Below are 21,375 nucleotides of genomic sequence, written 5' to 3' on the forward strand. Positions count from 1 at the left end.
TGACAGAGAAAGGACGCACTCAGACCGATGGTTTGAGATGTACCTATTTTAATGCGAGGAGTATTATGAATAAAGTGGATGAGCTTAGAGCGTGGATCAGCACTTGGATCTATCATATTGTGGCCATTACAGAGACTTAGATGGTGCAGGGGCAGGAATGGTTACTTCGAGTGCCAGGCTTTAGATGTTCCAGAAAGGATAGGGAGGGAGGCAAAAGAGGTGGGGGTGTGGCACTGTTGATCAAAGATAATGTCACGGCTGCAGAAAAGGAGGAAGGCATGAAGGGGTTGTCTATGGAGTCTCTGTGGGTGGAAGTTAGGAATAGGAAGGGGTCAATATCTCTACTGGATGATCTTTATAGACCACCCAATAGTAATAGGGACATTGGGGAGCAGATAGGAAGACAGATTGTGCAAAGGTATAATAATAACAGGGTTGTTGTGTTGGGAGATTTTTATTTCCCACCACAACAACCCTGATTGGCATCTCCCTGGACAAAGGGGTTTAGATGGGGTGGAGTTTGTTAGGTGTGTTCTTGACACAGTATGTAGATGAGCCTACACGAGGAGAGGCTGTACTTGATCTAGTATTGGGAAATGAACCTGGTCAGGTGTCAGGTCTTTCAGTGGGAGAACATTTTGGAGATAGTGATCACAATTCTATTTCCTTTATCATAGCATTGGAGAGGGATAGGAACAGACAAGTTAGGGAAACATTTAAATGGAGTAAGGGGAAATGTGAGGCTATCAGGCAGGAACTTGGAAGCATAGATTGGAAACATATTCTCAGGGAAACGTACGGAAGAAATGTGGCAAATGTTCAGGGGATATTTGCGTGGTTTCTGAGTAGGTACGTTCCAGTGAGACATGGAAAGAATGGTAGGGTTCAAGATCCATGGTGTACAAAGGCTGTTGTAAATCTAATCAAGAAGAAAAGAAGAGCTTATGAAAAGTTCAAAAAACTAGGTAATGATAGAGATCTAGAAGATTATAAGTCTAGCAGGAAGGAGCTTAAGAATGAAATTACGAGAGCCAGAAGGGGCCATGAGAAGGCCTTGGCGGACAGGATTAAGGAAAACCCCAAGGCATTCTACAAGTATGTGAAGAGCAAGAGGATAAGATGTGAGAGAATTGGACAAATCAAGTGTGACAGTAGAATAGTGTGTGTGGAACCGGAGGAAATAGCAGAGGAACTTAATGAATACTTTGCTTCAGTATTCACTATGGAAAAGGATTTTGGCGATTGTAGGGATGACTGAAAAGCTTGAGCATGTAGATATTAAGGAAGAGGGTGTGCTGGAGCTTTTTGAAAGCATCAAGTTGGATAAGTCGCTGGGATCGAACGGGATGTACCCCAGGCTACTGTGGGAAGCAAGGGAGGAGATTGCTGAGCCTCTGGCAATGATCTTTGCATCATCAATGAGAACGGGAGAGGTTCTGTTGCAGATGTTGTTCCCTTATTCAAGAAAGGGAGTAGGTACAGCCCAGGAAATTATATGTCAGTGAGTCTTACTTCAGTGGTTGGTAAGTTGATGGAGAAGATCCTGAGAGGCAAGAATTATGAACTTTTGGAGAGGCATAATATGATTAGGAATAGTCAGCATGGCTTTGTCAAAGGCAGGTCGTGCCTTACAAGACTGATTGAATTTTTTGAAGATGTGACCAAACACATTGATGAAGGTAGAGCCGTAGATGTAGCGTATATGGATTTCAGCAAGGCATTTGATATGGTACCCCATGCAAGGCTTATTGAGAAAGTAAGGAGGCATGAGATCCAAGGGGACATTGCATTGTGGATCCAGAACTGGCTTGCCCACAGAAGGCAAAGAGTGGTTGTAGACAGGTCATATTCTGCATGGAGGCCAGTGACCAATGGTGTGCCTCAGGGATCTGTTCTGGGACCCCTACTCTTTGTGATTTTTATATGTCTATGACCTGGATGAGGAAGTGGAGGGATGGGTTAGTAAATGTGCTGATGACACAAAGGTTGGGGGTGTTGTGGATAGTGTGGAGGGCTGTCAGAGGTTACAGCGGGACATTGATAGGATGCAAGATTGGACTGAGACGTGGCAGATGGAGTTCAACCCAGATGTGTGTGGTGGTTCATTTTGGTAGGTCAAATATGATGGCAGAATATAGCATTAATGGTAAGACTCTTGGCAATGTGGAGGATCAGAGGGATCTTGGGGTTTGAGTCCACAGAACACTCAAAGCTGCTACACAGGTTGACTCTGTGGTTAAGAAGACATACGGTGCATTGGCCTTCATCAATCATGGCACTGAGTTTAAGAGCTGAGAGGTAATGTTGCAGCTATATAGGACCATGGTGAGACCCCACTTGGATTACTGTGCTCAGTTCTGTTTGCCTCACTACAGGAAGGACGTGGAAACCATAGAAAGGGTGCAGAGGAGATTTACAAGGATGTTGCCTGGATTGGGAAGTATGCCTTATGAGAATAGGTAGAGTGAACTCGGCCTTTTCTCCTTGGAGCGACGGAGGATGAGAGGTGACCTGATAGAGGTGTACAAGATAATGAGAGGCATTGATCGTGTGGATAGTCAGAGGCTTTTCCCCAGGGCTAAAGTGGCTAGCACGAGGAGGCATAGTTTTAAGGTGCTTGGAAGCAGGTACAGAGGAGACGCCAGGGGTAAGTTTATTACACAGAGAGTGGTGAGTATGTAGAATGGGCTGCCGGCGGCAGAGGTGGAAGCGATGGTGTCTTTTAAGGGACTCCTGGATGGCTACATGGAGCTTAGAAAAATAGAGGGCTATGGATAAAGCCTAGGTAGTTCTAAGGTAGGGACATGTTCGGCACAGCTTTGTGGGCCGAAGGGCCTGTATTGTGCTGCAGGTTTTCTATGTTTCTATGTTTACATGGGTAGTTGAATCAGTTGTTTTTCTAGATCTAAAGATTTTGCCCTTCACTGTCTGTAGTCGATGCATGTAAGCAGAGTTCACTTATTTCCAGAGAGGAGAGATTTACTGGGTGATTAAACTGTCTGCAAGTGAAGTTATTTAAAAATGGAATAACAAGTGAGTGCTGGAGGCAGCCATAAGCCACGCAGATTGTTGTGGTTGTGGAGAGGGTGATTGGAGTGTGCATTTGCATAGCTCCATGTGGCTATATTGGAACGTTCCTTCAGTCATAGATTGGTAATGATCTTACTCTCCAGTTACTTTAACATTATGATTACACTGCAGCCTGTAGCTCATTCCAGGAGTATCAAGGACCCCAACATCCAAGCCATGCTTTCTTTTCATTGCTGCCACCAGGAAGGAGCTACATGAGCTGTCGATCCGACACCACCAGATTCAGGAATGGTTATTACCCTTCAATCATCAAGCTCATGAACCAGTGTGGATAACTTCACTCACATCATCTCTGAACTGATTCCACAACCCATGAACTCACTTTCAAGTAATCTACAACTCATAGTCTCAGTATTTATTTATTTATTATTCATTAATATTTTCTTGTGTCTGCACAGTTTGTCTTTTGCACACTGGTTGTCGCTCTTTGTGTGTAGTTTTTCAATGATTCTATTGAATTTATTCTACTGAGAATATCTGCAAGAAAATGAATCTCTGAATGGTATATGGTGACATACACTGTATGTACTTCAATAAGATATTTACTTTGAACTTTGGATATCCATTGTTGCAACTACGAATTTCCAATGTAATATACTGTACACAATGCGCTAGAGGAGCTCAGCAGGTCAGGCAGCGTCTGTGGATGGGAATAAACAGTAGATGTTTTGGGCAAAGACCCTTAATTCTGAGGAAGAGTCTCAGCCCAAAACGTCAGCTGTTTATTCCCATCCATAGATGCTGCCTGACCTGCTGAGCTCCTCCAGCATTTTGTGTATATTGCTGTAGATTTCCAGCAATATCTTATACTCAATTTGTATGTTCTGCATGATAATCTGTGACACATTCCTGGCCCCGCATTCTATATATAAACTCCCTGGCCTGTCAATTATATTTCTGCCTCCTAATTGCTTCAATCCTGAGCTGCTTTCTGATTGGACCTGACTATTGTCTCTTCTACCAGACTTGAGGTGGTATATTAGGAACACAAAATAATCTTCAGATGCTGGGGTCAAAGCAACACTCACAACACGCTGGAGGAGCTCAGCAGGTCGGGCAGCATCAGTGGAAAAGATTGATCGACGTTTCGGGCCAGAACCCTTCGTCAGTCCTGATCTTTTCCACTGGTGCTGCCCGACCTGCTGAGTTCCTCCAGCGTGTTGTGAGTGTGGTATATTAGGGATGGGTTGTGCATTTCAAAGTACAGCTCAGCCTTGGCCTGGTCACTGTTGATTCAGCTGTGTAACTGGCCTTACTTCTACTTTGTTGATTGATTCTTCATGGATGCAAGAAGCTTTGGTCTAAGCTCCAGTTTACAATCCCCCCCCCCCCCACTAAATATATGGCCACATTACCTACCCTCTAACTTTATACAAGGAGGAGGACTAAGAATTAAGTATTAGCTCTATTTGTCACACATACATCGAAACGTACAGTAGAAAGCATCATTTGCATCAACGACCAACACAGTCAGCTTATGTGCTCAGGAGCAGCCTGAAAATGTTGCCACATTTCCAATGCCAGCATAACATGCCCACAGTTTACTAATCCTAACCTGTACATCTTTGGAATCCGGGAGGAAATCAGTGCACCCAGAGGAAACCCACGTGATCACAGAAGAAGGTGCAAGCTATTTACAGACGTTGGCGGACCCCGATCTCTGGCAGCGTAAAGTGTTATGTGCTAACTGCTACGCTACATGCTGCCTGAGGAGCAGCAGCCCATCAGCACTGTCAATTAGTTTTCCACAGTGAGTGATAATATATCGTCAGAGAAATTAGACAAAGAAATGAATGTTTGAGTGATGGATGGTGTTTTGCTGACTGGGTAGATGATGTCTGTGTCAATCCTATCAAAGCTTTTGTTATTCAGTGTAAGCTCTAACTTGCTCTATGTGCACAGGCAGTTCCACCATGTATAGTTTCAGGTTCCCTCCAATGCAGGTTTCTCTGTTCTGTTTTTTCAAACCAGAGTGCCAAGCTGCTTTAAGCAGGGAGCAATGACCTTGGACAAAATTTCTCCCTATCAACTTCATTATTTGAATGGAGGGTTTTGTCAGTTTGTGAGACCGAGTACAAGGCCACTTCCCACCTGAGGGTCACCCCATGTTCCACTGAGCATATTTGTGCAGCTTGAGTGCTTTTTATTATTTGCAATTCAAAGTGCCAGTTAACTGCTAAATCTTTCAGACACTTTCATGACCTGCCCTCACTCTCACATTACACCACCCATCCAAAAATCTTTTCTGTAATTTATTTATTGAGATACAGTATGAAATAAGCCCCTCTGGCCCTTTGAGGTGCACCGCCCAGCAATCCCTCGATTTAATCCTAGTCACGAAATAATTTACCTACCAACTTGTACATCTTTGGACTGTGGAAGGAAACCAGAGCATCTGGAGGAAGCCCACATGATCACAGTGAGAACATATAAGCTCGGTACAGGCAACGGCGGGAAATGAACCTGAGTTGCTGCTACTGTAAAGCATTGATGGTGTTGCTCCCTGAACATCAGATTACTGCAAACTCAAAACAAACAGAATGGAAATGTAAGTGGAAGAGAGACAGAAACAGAGAAAAAAAGGAATGCCCTACTATCCAGGCCATGCTCTTTCTTGCTAAAGTAGCCCAGTAAGAGGCCTGACCTGAACCCATCCGAACATCTCTGGCAAGAACTCAAGGTTGCTGTCCACCACCACACTGCAAGTAACCTGGCACAGCTTGAGCAATTTTGCAAGGAGGAATGGGAAAAGCTTGCTCCATTACATTGTGCAAAGCTAAGAGAGACTTATCCAAAAAGATGACTAGCTGTAAAAAGTAGTTCAACGAAGTACTGAACAAAAGAGGATGAATACTTTTGAACTGCTGACATTTCAATTTTTGAATTTTTAGTTTTTCACACTTTTCAGTTTTCCTTGTTTTTTGGGCTCTACTGTGGAAAAAGAAAATGAGATTCACAAATTGATCAAAATCCCTGGGTTAGGGGCTGAATACTTTTACAAGGCACTGTATGCATAAAGATTGCTGCAGTTTGGGATTAATAGCAATAAATCCAGTGTCAATTGTTGATTTTAAGTTTGGGATGGGTAACCTTTGTTCTGTGGGGATGTGGGAAAAGGCAGGGGACAGCTGTGGATCATCGAATGGCAGAAGTCCAAAGAACTAAATGGTTCTCTCTCTGGTTCATGCATTCCTTTGCTGACTGACGACTGTCTCTGCTGGTTCACTGGCCTGCTTCAACCCAGGGTCTGTGGAGAGTTTCTCCTGGGACCATCTGTTATGCTGCTCCTTTTGTTCCTCCCCACTAATTTATCAACAGCTAGTCTCTACCTAATTTATCTGCAGCTGCATTGACACAAGTGTGGAGTGTAGAGACAGAATCACAGAACTTCTCAGTGTTGAAGAACAAAAGATAATTGTTTAACCTGAGCCCAGGTTCCTCATGATCTGGAGTCTTGTTGGATGTATCACTTGCTCATACTTCATAAGTACAGTGAGGCTTTCCACCTCCACCACTCTGTAGATGAAGATTCATTCCTCAGCTCCTTCCTAATCTTTATATTAATGACATGAAATCTTTGTTCCCCTGTCTGGATGAGAGTAGGTTTCTGTGTTCAGTATTAGTTTAATTAATTCTATGATCTACAAACTCAATTTCAAGAACTCTTTACGACTTATATTCTCAGTATTATTTTTGTTTGCACAGTCTTATTTTGCACATTAGTGTTTGTCAGTCTCTATATGTATAATTTTTCATAAAATTCTATTGTATTTTTCCGTGTAAATGCCTACAAAGTAGCATTTGGTAATGGGTATGGTTTTTTGATAATAACTTTGAATTGGTTTGGCATAACATGCTAGGCCAAAGGGCCTATTCCTGTGCTGTACTGGTCCTGGTCCTGTTCCTGCACTAACCTGGGCACGTCCTTCAGAATGACCACATACAACAGCAGCTTGCATTTTTCCAGCATATTTATAACAGTAAACTATTCCAAAGTGCCTTACGGGAATGTTGTCAAATGAAACATGATAGCAAAACTCAGCAAAAGATATAGGTCACCAAAGCCTAAAGAGGTTTTACAGAACAGCACACACAAAATGCTGGAGGAACTCAGCAGGTCAGACAGCATCTATAGAGAGGAATAAGGGGTCAATATTTCAGGCTGAGGCCCCTCATCAGGACTGGAAAGGAAGGGAAAAGAAGGCAGAATAAGAAGGTAGGGGGTGGAGACAGTTTTTACAGAGAATCTAAAAGGAGGCAAGAGAGGCTGTGAGGTACAGGAGGGAATGCCTGAGCTCAGCTCTGTGGAAATCAGAGGTACAGCTGCCAGTAGTGAAATGATCAAAATCAGTGATGGGCAGGAAGCCAAAATCAGAGGAAGTCAGAGATCTCAAAGGAGGCTAGAACTGGAAGAGATCACAGAGATAGAGATTTGGCCATAGAAGAATGTGCACAGGTTGCAAAGATGCATTTCAGTGGAAAGGACTGCTGGAAGGTGTACCAAGACCTGTTGCATGAATCCAGTCAAATAGTTAATACATGTATCTAGAAAGAGAATGGTAGCTGTCCAAGGGTAATTTGCCAATAATTTTCTGCTGTGTTGTTGTGAGAGCGAGTAACAATTCGCCAACAAGGCACCTGAGTCACAGCTTCCTCAGTACCACTGCCTTTGGAGGGTTCACACACACATTATATAACTGACTGAGATTCACTACATAGAAGGAAAATGTTTCTGAAGTAGATTGGGGACAAGAAAGTGAAAACCAAGGTGTAATGCTGAGGCTTCATAAGGCATTTGTGAGACAGCACTTGGAGTATTGAGAGCATTTTCGTCCCCCTTCTCTAAGAAAGGATATGCTGGCATTGGACAGGGTCCAGTGGAGGTCGACAAGAATTACCCAGGAATGAAAAGGTTAATAAGTGAGGAGCATTTGATGGTTCTGGGCTGGAGTTTAGAATAAGGGGAATCTCACTGAAATCTATTGAATATTGAAAGGCCTGGATAGAGTGGATATGGTGAGGGTGTTTCCTATAGTGGGAAAACCTAGAATCAAAGGGCACAGCCTCTGAGTAGTAGGACGACCATTTACAACAGAGATGAGGAGGAATTTCTTTAGCTAGAGAATGGTGAATCTGTAGAATTTATTGTCACAGAAGGCTGTGAGGGCCAAGTCATTGGGTATATTTAAAGTGGAGGTTGATATTTTCTTGATTAGTAAGAGTGTCAAAGGTTACGAGGAGAAGGCAGGAGTATGGAGTTGAGAGGAAAAATAAATCAGCCATGATGGAATGGCAAAGCAGGCTTAATAGGCCAAATAGCCTAATTCTGCTTCAATGTCTTATGGTCTTTTTGACTGAGGAATCATAAAAATCAAATCTGCCTGTGCACCATGATGTGATGATTATTGTGTTCTAGGAGATCAAACCAAGATCGAATTTATACTGTGAATGGTAGGGTCCTGGGGAGAGTTATGGGACAGAAAGGCCTTGGACTACAAGTACTGTGTTCACTTAAAGTGGCATCACAGGTTGACAGGATGGTGAAATAGTGTTTGACACGCTGGCCTTCATCAGTCAGAGCATTGAGTATAGGAGTTGGGTTGTTATACTGCAGTTCCAGCAGATGTTGGTGAGACCACACATGGAGAATTGTGTACTACAGTTTGATCACCCTGTTTTTGTAGAGCTGTTATTAAACTAGAAAGAGTGTGGAGAAGATTTACTAGGGTGATGCCTGGACTTGAGAGTCTGAATTAGGAGAGGTTGCATAGATTAGGACTTTATTCCTTGGAATGTAGGAGATTAATGGATAACCTGATGAAGATATATAACACCATGTGAGGCATAGACAGTGCTAAAAACAAGAGGGCAAATGATTAAGATCAGATTTAAAAGGGGCATTGGGGACAGCTTCTTTACATTAACATGGCTCACCTCCAGCCTTCTAGATATATATTGGACAAGACAGCAGAGTCTCTTAAAGGTAGAGCCAGCAGCATTTGCTTCATGATTAACTTAACTTGGTGCACAGACAAGCAGTTCTGTCTCAGTCCTGCTGACCTGAGCTGGATCATCTAGCAGCAAAGTGATGACCATTTTATCTGCCGAATGAGTTTACCGCCATCATCCTGGTAGTGGTGTACTTTCCGCAGCTGGCCAATGTTAGGCAGGCACTAGAGGATCTGAGCACCATGATCACTAACCACAAACAGCATACCCTGATGCTTTCCCAATCATTTCAGGGGATTTCAACCAGGGCAGCTTGAAGAAGTCTCTGACCAACTACCATCAACATATTACCTGTGAAATTGGAGGAGCCAACGTATTTGACCACTGTTAGACCGCCATCAAAAATGCTTACTATGCTATCCCACACCTGTACTTTGGCAAGACCAATCGCATGGCTATACTTCTACTCTGGGCGAACAGGTGGAGACTGTAGTCTACAGCACCAGCGGTGAATACCATGGTCAATTGAGGTGAAGGAACACTTACAAGGCTGCTTTGAATCAGTGGACTGGACAATATTCAAGGATTCTTCTTCAGATCTGAATGAATATGCCACAGTTGAAGTTATAATTCCAATTGAATTTATAGATGTAATTGGATGCATATCAGCTCAGGCAAGGTCTGCAGGTGAAACCTAACATCATAAATTGTTAATAAACTCTTCTCAGGTTTCCAGCTGGGTACAGGTATCAATTATAACTGACATTTCAATGACAAACTCTGCCATCTTTATCAGGGATGATGCCTGGGCAGGTCTAGTCCAGTGGTATTGAAACCCCTGTAGACCGTCCCTCCCGATTGGTTAGTCCTTGCCCAATCAGGTTTCTGCTTTCCCACCTTGCTTACAAGTTGGATGTTTGGAAGTTTACATGTTTGGAAGCCCGAGAAGAGTTTATTTGTCATATACGCCAGGAAAGCACTAGATTCTTTATCATGAATGGTTGTAAAACTTCACTTCCAGATGAGCTCGATGTCTTTTATGTACACTTTGAAAGGGAGAATAAAGCTGCACCTTTGCAAATCCTTGCAGCATCTGGTGACCCTGTCTTCACTGATTTAGACGCTGACCTCAAAACACTTTTCAAGAGAGTGAACCCTCACAGGTCATCAGGCCCTGGTGGTGTACTTGATAGGGCATTGAAAACCTGTGCCAACTGCTGGCAGGACTGTTCAGGGGTATTTTCCTTAAGAAGGTGGCATTCTCAAATATTTTATTTTTTTCTCTCTCCCTCTCCCCTTCCCCTCCCCCTTTCCCTCCCCCCCTTCTCTCTCGCGCTCTCCTTTCTCTTCCTCTCTCTCTCTCCCCCTTTCCCCCTCTCTCCCCCTCTCTCCCCCTCTCTCTCCCCTCTCTCTCCCCCTTCTCTCTCTTGTAATTTAGTTTCTTAATGTATTGCACTCTACTGCAGCTGCAAAATTAAAAAACAAAGATCACAACATATGTCAGAGATATTAAACCTGATTCTGATTTTGATTTAACAGGTGGTGCATATTTGGAATGAGTTGCCCAGAATTGTGGTTGAGGTGGGCACATTAGCCACATTTAAAAACCACCTAGAGAAGTACATGGATAAGAGAGGTTGAGGTAGCTAGGGGTCCAACATGGACGGATAGGACTAGCTCGCTGGGCAACACAGTTGCCCACAGCATGGATGAATTGGGCTGAAAGGCCTTTTTATGTGCTGTGTGATTCTATGAGTCTAAAACCAAAATTGTTGGTATAGTGGACAGGAAAGAAGGTTGTCTAAGAAGGATCAACTTGGAAAGTGGAGAAGGTAATAAGAGATGAAATTTATCTTCAACAAGTGCAGAGCAATTCACTTTGGGAAGTTGAGACTGACCAGGTCATATACAGTGAATGGCAAGGCTGTGATAATTGTTATTGATCCGGGACTTGGGGTACAGGTACATTGTTCCTTGAAAGTGGTAACACAGGGAGACGAGATGTTGAGGAAGGCCACATCATCCTTGGCTTCATCAGCTAAGGCATTAAGTGTAGGAGTTGGGGCATCATGTGGAAATCATTGGTGTGATTGCACTTGGTGTGGTGTGTGCAGTTCTGGTTGCACAGCTACAGGAAGGATGGCATTAACCTGGAGAGGATGGGGAAATCATTCATAGAATTATTGTCTCGTCTGGAGGGCTTTAGTTATAAAGAGAGACTGAATAAGCTGGGACTGTTTTCTCTGGAGCAGAGGAGACCAAGGGATGTACTTACAGAGGCTTATAAAGTTTGGAGTTCATAGATAGGGTAAAAAATTACAGTATTTTTCCAATATAAGAGAGTCTTAAACTCTCTTATAAGAGAGTTTTTTCCAGTATAAGAGAGGTTTAAGGTGAGAGAGGAAAGATTTAAAGGTATTGGTATTGGTTTATTATTGTCATATGTATGAAGATACAGTGAAAGGCTTGTCTTGCGTACTGTTCATACAGATCAAATCATTACACCCACATTGTGATAGAATGAGGTATAACAACAATGCAGAATAAAATTTAAAAGCTACTGAAAAAGTGCAGCACAGGTAAATAATAAAATGCAAGATCTTAACTGGCTAGATTGTGAGGTCAAGAGTCCATCTTATTGTGTTGATGCCTGTTGAAGAGACTGATAACTGCAGGGTAGAAACTGTCCTTGAGCCTGGTGGTACGTGCTTTCAGACTTTTGTGCCTTCTGCCTGTTTGGTGGGAGGGGTCTTTGATTATGTTGGCTTCTTTACTGAGGCAGTGAGCAGTATCGGCAGAATTCATGGAGGGGAGGTAATTTATGTGATGTGCTGAGCACATAACATAACTCTCCATAACTCTCTACAATTTCTAGTGGTCACAGACAAAGCAGTTGCCCTCCCAGGCCTAGTGACGAAGTGGTAAATTGCCTAGTTAGAAGGTGGGGGACAATTCTTCCAGCTCAATATAAGTCTTCTAGAGTCAACAAGTTCAACAATTACACATCATAACGATTTTCCCAGTTTTTGTTAGACACCAGCTGCTGGCAATAAATCTCATGTTAGCAGCGTCACTATCTCTGAACCCACCTTTTGTTCTCTCACTTCTCTCGTATTGGAATTTGTTTATTATTGTCACGTGTACCAAGATACAGAGAAAAGCCTGTCCACCTTCTTTTGCCTTACAGTCATCCTATTTGACATGCATTGTTATGTTGGAAGATACGATGTAGACGCAGAAGTCAGCACACCTCCCTCAACTCCACTCTGCCATTCAACAAGATCAAGGTTGATCTGATCAGAATCTCAACTCTTTGTTAGTGTATTACAAACTCATCTACAGTGGTCTCAGAAATATTCAGAGACTCTGTTTCCTCTACCCTAAGGGGAGGGGTGGAGTTCCAAAGATTTACAACCCTTCACAAATCACACAAGCATATCCCTATCTCTCTATGTCCCAGCCAACATGTCACCTCATCTCTATGAACACTCCTGTCCACTCCCCTCAGCCACCACCCAGAGTCCACAACATCCATGACCCCAAATTCTAGATTTTTCCACAATAGGTATCACCCCATCAACACACAAAATGCTGGAGAAACTCAGCAGGGGAAAAAAATAGGTGACATTTTGGGCTGAGACCTTTCACCAGGACTGTCCAGAATAAGAAGGTGGGAGGGGGAGGAGGATACAAATTGGAAGATGAGGGGGAAGGTGTGTAGGTGGGGGAGGTGGTGAAAAAAGAAGCTGGAATGAGATAGGTGAGAAAGGTAAAGGGCTGAAGAAGAAAAATCTGATAGGAAATGACAGTAGACCATGGAAGAAAGAGGAGGAGGAGCACCAGAGGAAGGTCATAGGCAGGTGAAGAAAAGTGGTAAAACGGGAGTCATAAAGTACTACTTACCCTCTCCCCACCTTCTTATTGTGGCTTCTTTCCCCTTTCCTTTCTATACTGGATGAAGGGTCTTGGCCTGAAATGTCAACAGTTCTGATCACCTCACTACAGGAAGGATGTAGATACTATAGAGAGAGTGCAGAGGAGATTTACAAGGATGTTGCCTAGATTGGAGGGCATACCTTATGAAAATAGGTTGAGTGTACTTGGCCTTTTCTCCTTGGAGCGACAGAGGATTTAAGGTGACCTGATAGAGTGTATAAGATGATGAGGGGCATTGATTGTGTGGATAGCCAGAGGTTTTTTTCCAGGGCTGAAATGCCTAACACGAGGGGGCATAGTTTTAAGGTGCTTGGAAGTAGGTATCGAGAGGATATCAGGGGTAAGTTTTTCACACAGAGAGTGGTGGGTGCATGGAATGCACTGCTGGCGACGTTGGTGGAAGCAAATACAACAGGGTCTTTTAGGAGCATCTTATAGGTACGTGGAGCTTAGAAAAATCAAGGGCTATGCGCTAGGGAAACTCTAGGCAGTCTCTAGAGTAGGCTACATAGTCGGCACAACATGTGGGCTGAAGGGCCTGCAATGTGCTGTAAGTTTCTATGTTCTATCTTCTATGTTCTAACTGTTCATTGATTTTCATAGATGCTGCCTGACCTACTGAGTTCCTCCAGCATTTTGTGTGTGTTCCTCTGGATTTCCAACACTTGCAGAATCTCTTATGTGTATTCTCTCTGTCAGTCCTCTCATTCTTCCAAAAGCCAAAAGGTATAAGTCTAAGCTGTCCAAATTTTTTCTCATAAGAGATTGCTTTTGTCATATATTGATTTGTGCTCCAATACTGATAAAAGAATAACATTCAGGTGAAAGAAAAACTTGATTTTCAGAACACCTTTCATGGACTCAGAACGTCTTTATATATTCTAAAGCCAAAATTGGCAGTCATCCATCTCACAAGGTGATGGTTTGCACACTGGTAGTCAGTTCCATGCTGGAGGATGTTAGGTTTGGCTCAGGAGCCCCACATGGGTATGGTCATCTCCGCGAACTACAGATGAGATGGTGTAAGGCTTAGTACCTCTGCTTTCCATCAGCCTTCTTCTCTAAGTTCAAAGTCAATTTAATATCAAAGTATGTATATGTTGCCATATACAACCTTGAGGTTCATTTTCTTGCAGACATTTATGGGAAGATAAAGAAGTACAATAGATTTTATGAAAAACTGTACATAAACAAAGATTGGCAAATAAACGTGAGTGTGCAGGAAATGGAAGGATATAGACAGGGATTAGTTTAGTGGACATTTGATTACTAGTCCACCACGGTGATGCCTGGGTCCAAACGCGAGGACGTCCCATTCCCATTCTGATATGTTTATCCACGGCCTCCTCTACTGTAAAGATGAAGCCACACTCAAGTTGGAGGAACAACACCTTATATTCTGTCCGGGTAGCCTCCAACCTGATGGCATGAACATTGACTTCTCTAACTTCCGTTAATGCCCCATCTCCCCCTCGTACCCCATCCGTTATTTTATATATATATATGTGTGTGTGTGTGTGTGTGTGTGTGTGTATTCTTTTTCTCTCTCTCTCCCTCTCACCCTCTCACTATACTCCTTGCCTCTGGGCTTCCCCCCTCCTCCTTTCTTTCTCCCCAGGCCTTCCGTCCCATGATCCGTTCGTGTCCCTTTTGCCAATCAACTGTCCAGCTCTTGGCTGCATCCCTCCCCCTCCTGTCTTCTCCTATCATTTTGGATCTCCCTCTCCCCCTCCTACTTTCAAATCTCTTACTAGCTTTTCTTTCAGTTAGTCCTGACAAAGGGTCTCAGCCCGAAACGTTGACTGTACCTCTTCCTAGAGATGCTGCCTGGCCTGCTGCGTTCCCCAGCAACTTTTATGTGTGTTGCGAGGTACAATACGCTGTTTGAACAATCTAAGTGCTGGCCCAGATAGACTGGAATGCAGGGTGCTGGGTGAGGTTGGGTTGCTCTGAGCACCAAGTCGATTTGGACAGGTCGAGAACAGCTTCTCCGGCAGCGAAATCTAGGCCCAGACTGATTCGCCGCAGCAGGACTGGGTCCTAGTGTGAGGTTTGGTCAATTTAAACACTGGTCCAGATAGCCTGGGGGCTCCTCTCTCCATGATGCTAAGGCTGTGAGACTGCCCTGGCTGCTGTGCTTCATGTCTGCGAACACTGCGGCAATTTGCCCCGCTAACATGATGAACTGAATACCGAGGCTTTGGGCTGCTCCAGGGATCTGGATCAATGTGGTTTGGAATGCTCTTCTTGTTCTCACTTCTATTGTTTGCATGATTTGTTTTGTAATTTTTTTCTCTTTCTCTGTGGGCACAGGGGCTTGGTCTTTTTATATTTTAAATGGGTTTTTTCGGGTTCCTTGCTCTGCTACTGCCTGGAAGCAAACAAGTTTCAAGTTCCACACACAAAATGCTGGAGGAACTCCGCAGGCCAGGGAGTATCTATGGAAAAGAGTACAGTCGACGTTTTGGGCCAAGACCCTTCGGCAGGACTCTGAATTTCAGGTTGTATAACTTATACATTCTTTGATAATAAATGCACTTTGAATCTAGTTTAGTTTGCCAGACTTAAGAGACTGAGTTATAGTGAGAGAATCAAGAGTATCAGGGCACAGACGTGAGTATAGTTGCTATTACTATGGAGAAGATGTTTGGGAAGTTCAAAGGTCTGAAGGTAATTAAGTACCTAGACCAGATGGACTGCATCTCCGGATTCAGAAAGAGGTAATTGAAGAGATTGTGGAAGCATTAGTAGCGATCATTCAAGAATCATTAGATTCTGGAATAGTTATGGAGGACTGGGAAATTAAAAATGTGTCTCCACTCTTTAAGAAGGAAGGGGGTCAAAAGAAAGGAAATTTTAGGCTGGTTAGCCTGAGTTCAGTGGTTGGGAAGATGTTGGAATACATTGTTAAGGATGGAGTTTCAGGGTACTTGGAGGCACTTGAAAACATCGGCCAAAATCAGCAATCGGCCAAAATTCCTTAAGGGGAAACCTTGCCTGCCTGACAAATCTGTTGAAATTCTTTGAGGAAATAACAGGCAGGATAGACAGACGTGGGTCAGTGAAGGTTGTTTACTTGGAGGAGGAATTTCTTTAGCCATTCTGTGGTGTTGTCACCCTCCACTGGTCGAGGCCGACTATGGATGTTGCGCCCAAGCTATCTTTGTTCTATGTGGCTGACGAAACCAGAGTGCCAGTCTCTGTTGTAGAGGTCGCATTTATAAGTGGTCTCAGCTCTTCTGGAGCTGTAGCATCCCTTTCTATGGGCCTGTTTGTCTTCTGCCACTCTCAGGACGTTTTCCTCAACTGACTTAAGGTATTGTTTCAGGGTGCTTCTCCATCCGGTGCAGGTTCCTCCCAGGACTCAATGTTGATGTCCAGCGCCTCATGTCCCGCTTGCAGACATCCTTGTAGCGCAGTTGCAGGCAGCCAGTGGTACTCTTCCCTGAAGCCAGCTCATCGTAGAGGATGTCTTTTGGGATGCAGCCATCCTCCATGTGCTGACAGCACATGTGCTACACTACCTGAGCAGAGTATGCACGCTTAAGAAGCCAGTACAAGAAAGAACTTTAGCATTTGGTACTCAGTCTTCATAAAATCATGAAGGGCATTGATACAGTGAATCCTGAACCAGTGTGGATAACTTTAATCACCAGTACTCTGAACTGATTATACGACTCCTACAGACTCACTTTCAAGGACTCTTATATGAAGTGATCGTTCAATAGTTTCATAACAGCAGGATAGAAGCTGTACTTGAACCTGGTAGTACGAGTTTTCAGGCTTTTGTATTTTCAGTGCAATGGGAGAGGGGAAAGGAGAGAAAAGTCTCCCTCTGTCCCTCTGAATATACCTCTTGCCCATCCTCTGGGTCACCCCGTCCCCTCCTTGTCTTTCTTCCCAGACCTCCTGTCCCATGATCCTCTCGTATCCCCTTTTGCCTATCACCTGTCCAGCTCTCGGCTTTATCCCTCCCCCTCCTGTCTTCTCCTATCATTTTGGATCTCCCCCTCCCCCTCCAACTTTCAAATTCCTTACTCACTCTTCCTTCAGTTAGTCCTGACGAAGGGTCTCGGCCTGAAACGTCGACTGCACCTCTTCCTACAGATGCTGCTTGGCCTGCTGCGTTCACCAGCAACTTTGATGTATGTTGCTTGAATTTCCAGCATCTGCAGAATTCCTGTTGTTTGCGAAAAGAGAATGTGTGGTGTGGGTGGGGTTTATGATTATGCTAACTGCTTTACTGAGGCAGCAAGAAGTTTAGACAGAGTCCCTGGAGGGGAAAGTAGTTTCCATGATGTGCGGAGGTGTATCCACTACTCTCTGCAGTTCCTTACGATCATGGGCAGTGTCATGTAAAGTTGCTTCGAGACTTTGTACAAGAATATTTTGCAGCCTTGTTCAATTTTGGTAATAATTCATACTTTCATTCTGTTTTTCCAAAGTGAATAACCTCACAATTTTCCACATTATACTCCTTGACCCTCTCATCACCTGTTTGTCTCTGCAAGCTCCCTCAGCCCTCTTGCATGGTTTTCAGCACCATGGGGTGACTACAGAGGTGGATGTTGGGGGAGTTAGTGCTGATATGAAATCAGAAGTCAGTGCCTTTTGGGAAGGGGGGAAGGAGATTACAAATAGAACCTTTGACAGCTCACTCAGTTCTGACGCTATGTGAGTTGTGTCCAGCTCTTTAGTCTTGGGAGCTATAAACTTGGTAGTGAGCAGAGAAATGATTATGGTGAAGAACGTGTTTCTTGGTAACAGCAAAGCTGGTGTTAATTAGTCTTGTGAGTCTTGCGGGCAGCTGTAAGCAGAGGTTTTCCTTCCAACAATCCCCAACTCATTTCTGGTGCAGTGTGTTGAGGACTTTCCTGATTCAGGGAGCTGAGAATGAATATTTGTTCGAAATTCAAAATAGCTGTTATAGATAGGGTAAAGCAGGCTTTATCCATAGTCATAGTCATACTTTATTGATCCCGAGGGAAGTTGGGTTTTGTTACAGTTGCACCAACCAAGAATAGAGTATAAATATAGCAATATAAAACCATAAATAATTAAATAATAATATGTAATTTATGCCAGATGGAAATAAGTCCAGGACCAGCCTATTGGCTCGGGGTGTTTGACCCTCCAAGGGAGGAGTTGTAAAGTTTGATGGCCACAGGCAGGAATGACTTCCTATGACACTCAGTGTTGCATCTCGGTGGAATGAGTCTCTGGCTGAATGTACTCCTGTGCCCAACCAGTACATTATGTAGTGGATGGGAGACATTGTCCAAGATGGCATGCAACTTGGACAGCATCCTCTTTTCAGACACCACAGTGAGAGAGTCCAGTTCCATCTCCACAACATCACTGGCCTTACGAATGAGTTTGTTGATTCTGTTGGTGTCTGCTACCCTCAACCTGCTGCCCCAGCATACAACAGCAAACATGATAGCACTAGCCACCACAGACTCGTAGAACATCCTCAGTATCGTCCGACAGATGTTAAAGGACCTCAGTCTCCTCAGGAAATAGACACGGATCTGACCCTTCTTGTAGACAGCCTCAGTGTTCTTTGACCAGTCCAGTTTATTGTCAATTTTTGTATCCCCAGGTATTTGTAATCCTCCACCATGTCCACACTGACTCCCTGGATGGAAACAGGGGTCACCGGTACCTTAGCTCTCCTCAGGTCTACCACCAGCTCCTTAGTCTTTTTCACATTAAGCTGCATCCACTGAAGTAGGATGAAATTAGAACTAGAAGTCAAAGGTTAAGGGTGAAAGGTGGAATATTTAAGGGGAATCTGAGGGGGAGCTTCTTCACAGAGGGTAGTGAGACTGTGGAATGAGCTGCCAGCAGAAGTGATGGATATGTGATTGTTTGCAACATTTAAGAGAAATCAGAATCAGTATCAGGTTTATTATCACCGGCATATGACGTGAATTTTGTTAACTTAGCAGCAGCAGTTCAATGCAATACATAATCTAGCAGAGAGAAAAAAATAAAATAAAACATAATAATAAATAAACAAGTAAATCAATTATGTATATTGAATAGATTTTTAAAAATATGTGCAAAAACAGAAATACTGTATATTAAAAAAAGTGAGGTGGTGTCCAAAGCTTCAATGTCCATTTAGGAATTCGATGGCAGAGGGGAAGAAGCTGTTCCTGAATCGTTGAGTGTGTGCCTTCAGGCTTCTGTATCTCCTACTTGATGGTAACAGTGAGAAAAGGGCATGCCCTGGGTGCTGGAGGCCCTTAATAATGGACGCTGCCTTTCTGAGACATCACTCCCTAAAGATGTCCTGGGTACTTTGTAGGCTAGTGCCCAAGATGGAGCTGACTAGATTTACAACCTTCTACAGCTTCTTTTGGTCATGTGCAGCAGCCCTTCCATACCAGACAGTGATACAGCCTGTCAGAATGCTCTCCACGGTATAACTATAGAAGTTTTTGAGTGTATTTGTTGACATGCCAAATCTCTTCAATCTCCGAATAAAGTACAGCTGCTGTCTTGCCTTCTTTATAACTACATCGATATGTTGGAACCAGGTTTGATCCTCAGAGACATTGACACCAAGGAACTTGAGGTTGCTCACTCTTTCCACTTCTGAGCCCTCTATGAGGATTGGTACGTGTTCCTTTGTCTTACCCTTCCTGAAGTCCACAATCAGCTCTTTTGTCTTACTGTTGTTGAGTGCCAGGTTGTTGCTGCGGCACCACTCCACTAGTTGGCATATCTCACTCCTGTATGCCCTCTCATCACCACCTGAGATTCTAACCAACGATGGTTGTATCGTCAGCAAATTTGTAGATGGTATTTGTGATGGATAGGTATATGGAAGGGAGGGTTATGGAGAGTTATAGACAAGGTGCAGGTAGATGAAACTAGGCAAAAGACCAGGCTAGCACAGACTAGATGGACTGAAGGGCCTTTATCTGTGCTGTAGTGCTCTATGATTCTATCAGAGTTTTTCATAGAGAGGGTGGTAGGCATCTGCAATGAACTGCTAATCACTGCAGAGGCAGATACAGCTAAAATGTGTAAAAGGCATTTGGACAAGTGCTTAATTAGGAAGGGGGCAAAGAGAATTAGCATAGACAGGCATGGCGGTCAGCATGAACGAGGTGGGGTGAATGGGCCCATTCCTGTGCTTTAGATACAATAATTAATCAAAGCTATCTTGTGGCTATTATAGTCATCTTTACTAAAACCAGCTGTACAAATTCCACATTATTAACTTGCTTTAAATTTCACAGCTGGCATGGCACATTGCAAGCTTCTGTCTCTGAATGGTTAGCCGAGTCTCTAGGTTACAAATCTGGGAATTTAATCGCCGCACCAGCACCGTACTCTGTTGTCTTAGGCCAGATAAATCCCCCAGTGGAAGTATCTCAGAGAATGAGTTCTGGACGTGCTCTCAGGATCGATTCCTGCAGCAATGCTGATATCAACAGGGACAGAGGCCAGTTAGAGCATGACTACAATAATGAGACGGGGTTCATTCGTAAACTTGTACGAGGGATCTTCTTAATAAAAGTGACTATCATTGAATTTCTTGTGAATTTGAGTTTTAGAACTTAAAGCCAGTGGCAAAAGGGTGTGTTGGCTAAGGTACATTGAGAAATTGGATTGAAAAACTTGCCAGTAGATAAACAGCGGCAGACGTTCAAAGTAATTTTCCTCAGTGTCAATGAATGGACATTCCATTGAGAAATAAAATCTCTTAGGGAAAAGTGATCCATCCGGGTCTAACTATGGAAATTAGAGTTATTATTGGAGCAAAAGAATGTTGCTAAGAATAGTGTGCCTGAAGGAGGGGTTTAACACAGAGTGATTGATTTCTGAAAGATTGATAGAACAAAGACATAGACTGTGAGATAAATTACAAGGTAATTTTAAAAATTGCAAGAGTTTCTACAACTGTATAAAAGAGAAGCAGTGCAAAAGACTGAAATGTAGCTCTGCTTAGAGACAAAGAGGAGAAAGGATAAGATAAAACAAAAACTTGCTGCCAATTTTCAGCAGGCTGTATAACTGTTCAGCATAGACTAGATAGGCCGAAGGGCCTGTTTCTGCACAATGGTACCTTCTGTCTCTGACTTTATATCAGGCAACATAAGAAGAAGGAAACGAAGTCATTATTTCCAGCTTGATTATAGCATAAATATCCTGTACTTTCTAAGTTTATCCCTATTGTCCACATGAGTTATCCTCTAGTCCACTGGTCCTTCTCCCTGTGGCTAATGATGCAAAAATCTGTGTCATTGTCCCAGCAATTTATTCCATTAGTGTCCTGGGATAGATGCTGTCAGATCCTACGGAATTTTCCACCCTAGTGTGACATATGGAGGAGAATTTGGCCATTCAGCCCTTTGAGTCTGTTCTGCCACAGCTGTTTTATCA

General features: G+C 43.4%; 1 protein-coding gene across 8 annotated transcripts in view; it reads left to right on the forward strand.

Annotated features, from left to right (window-relative positions):
- Positions 1-21,375, forward strand: part of ttll5 (tubulin tyrosine ligase-like family, member 5) — a 508,510-nt gene that overhangs the window by 383,926 nt on the left and 103,209 nt on the right. The window contains exon 30 of one of the 8 annotated variants that reach the window (XM_063046010.1): positions 9,333-10,234. The exons of the other annotated variants lie outside the window; for them this stretch is intronic. Coding sequence (XP_062902080.1) covers positions 9,333-9,396 — 64 coding nt within the window. The 3' untranslated portion in view covers positions 9,397-10,234. Of the gene's footprint in view, positions 1-9,332; positions 10,235-21,375 lie in introns of those variants that run through there. 8 annotated transcript variants of the gene reach the window in all.

The sequence above is a fragment of the Mobula hypostoma genome, chromosome 1 (genome assembly GCF_963921235.1).
Source record: "Mobula hypostoma chromosome 1, sMobHyp1.1, whole genome shotgun sequence".
Lineage (NCBI taxonomy): Eukaryota > Metazoa > Chordata > Chondrichthyes > Myliobatiformes > Myliobatidae > Mobula > Mobula hypostoma.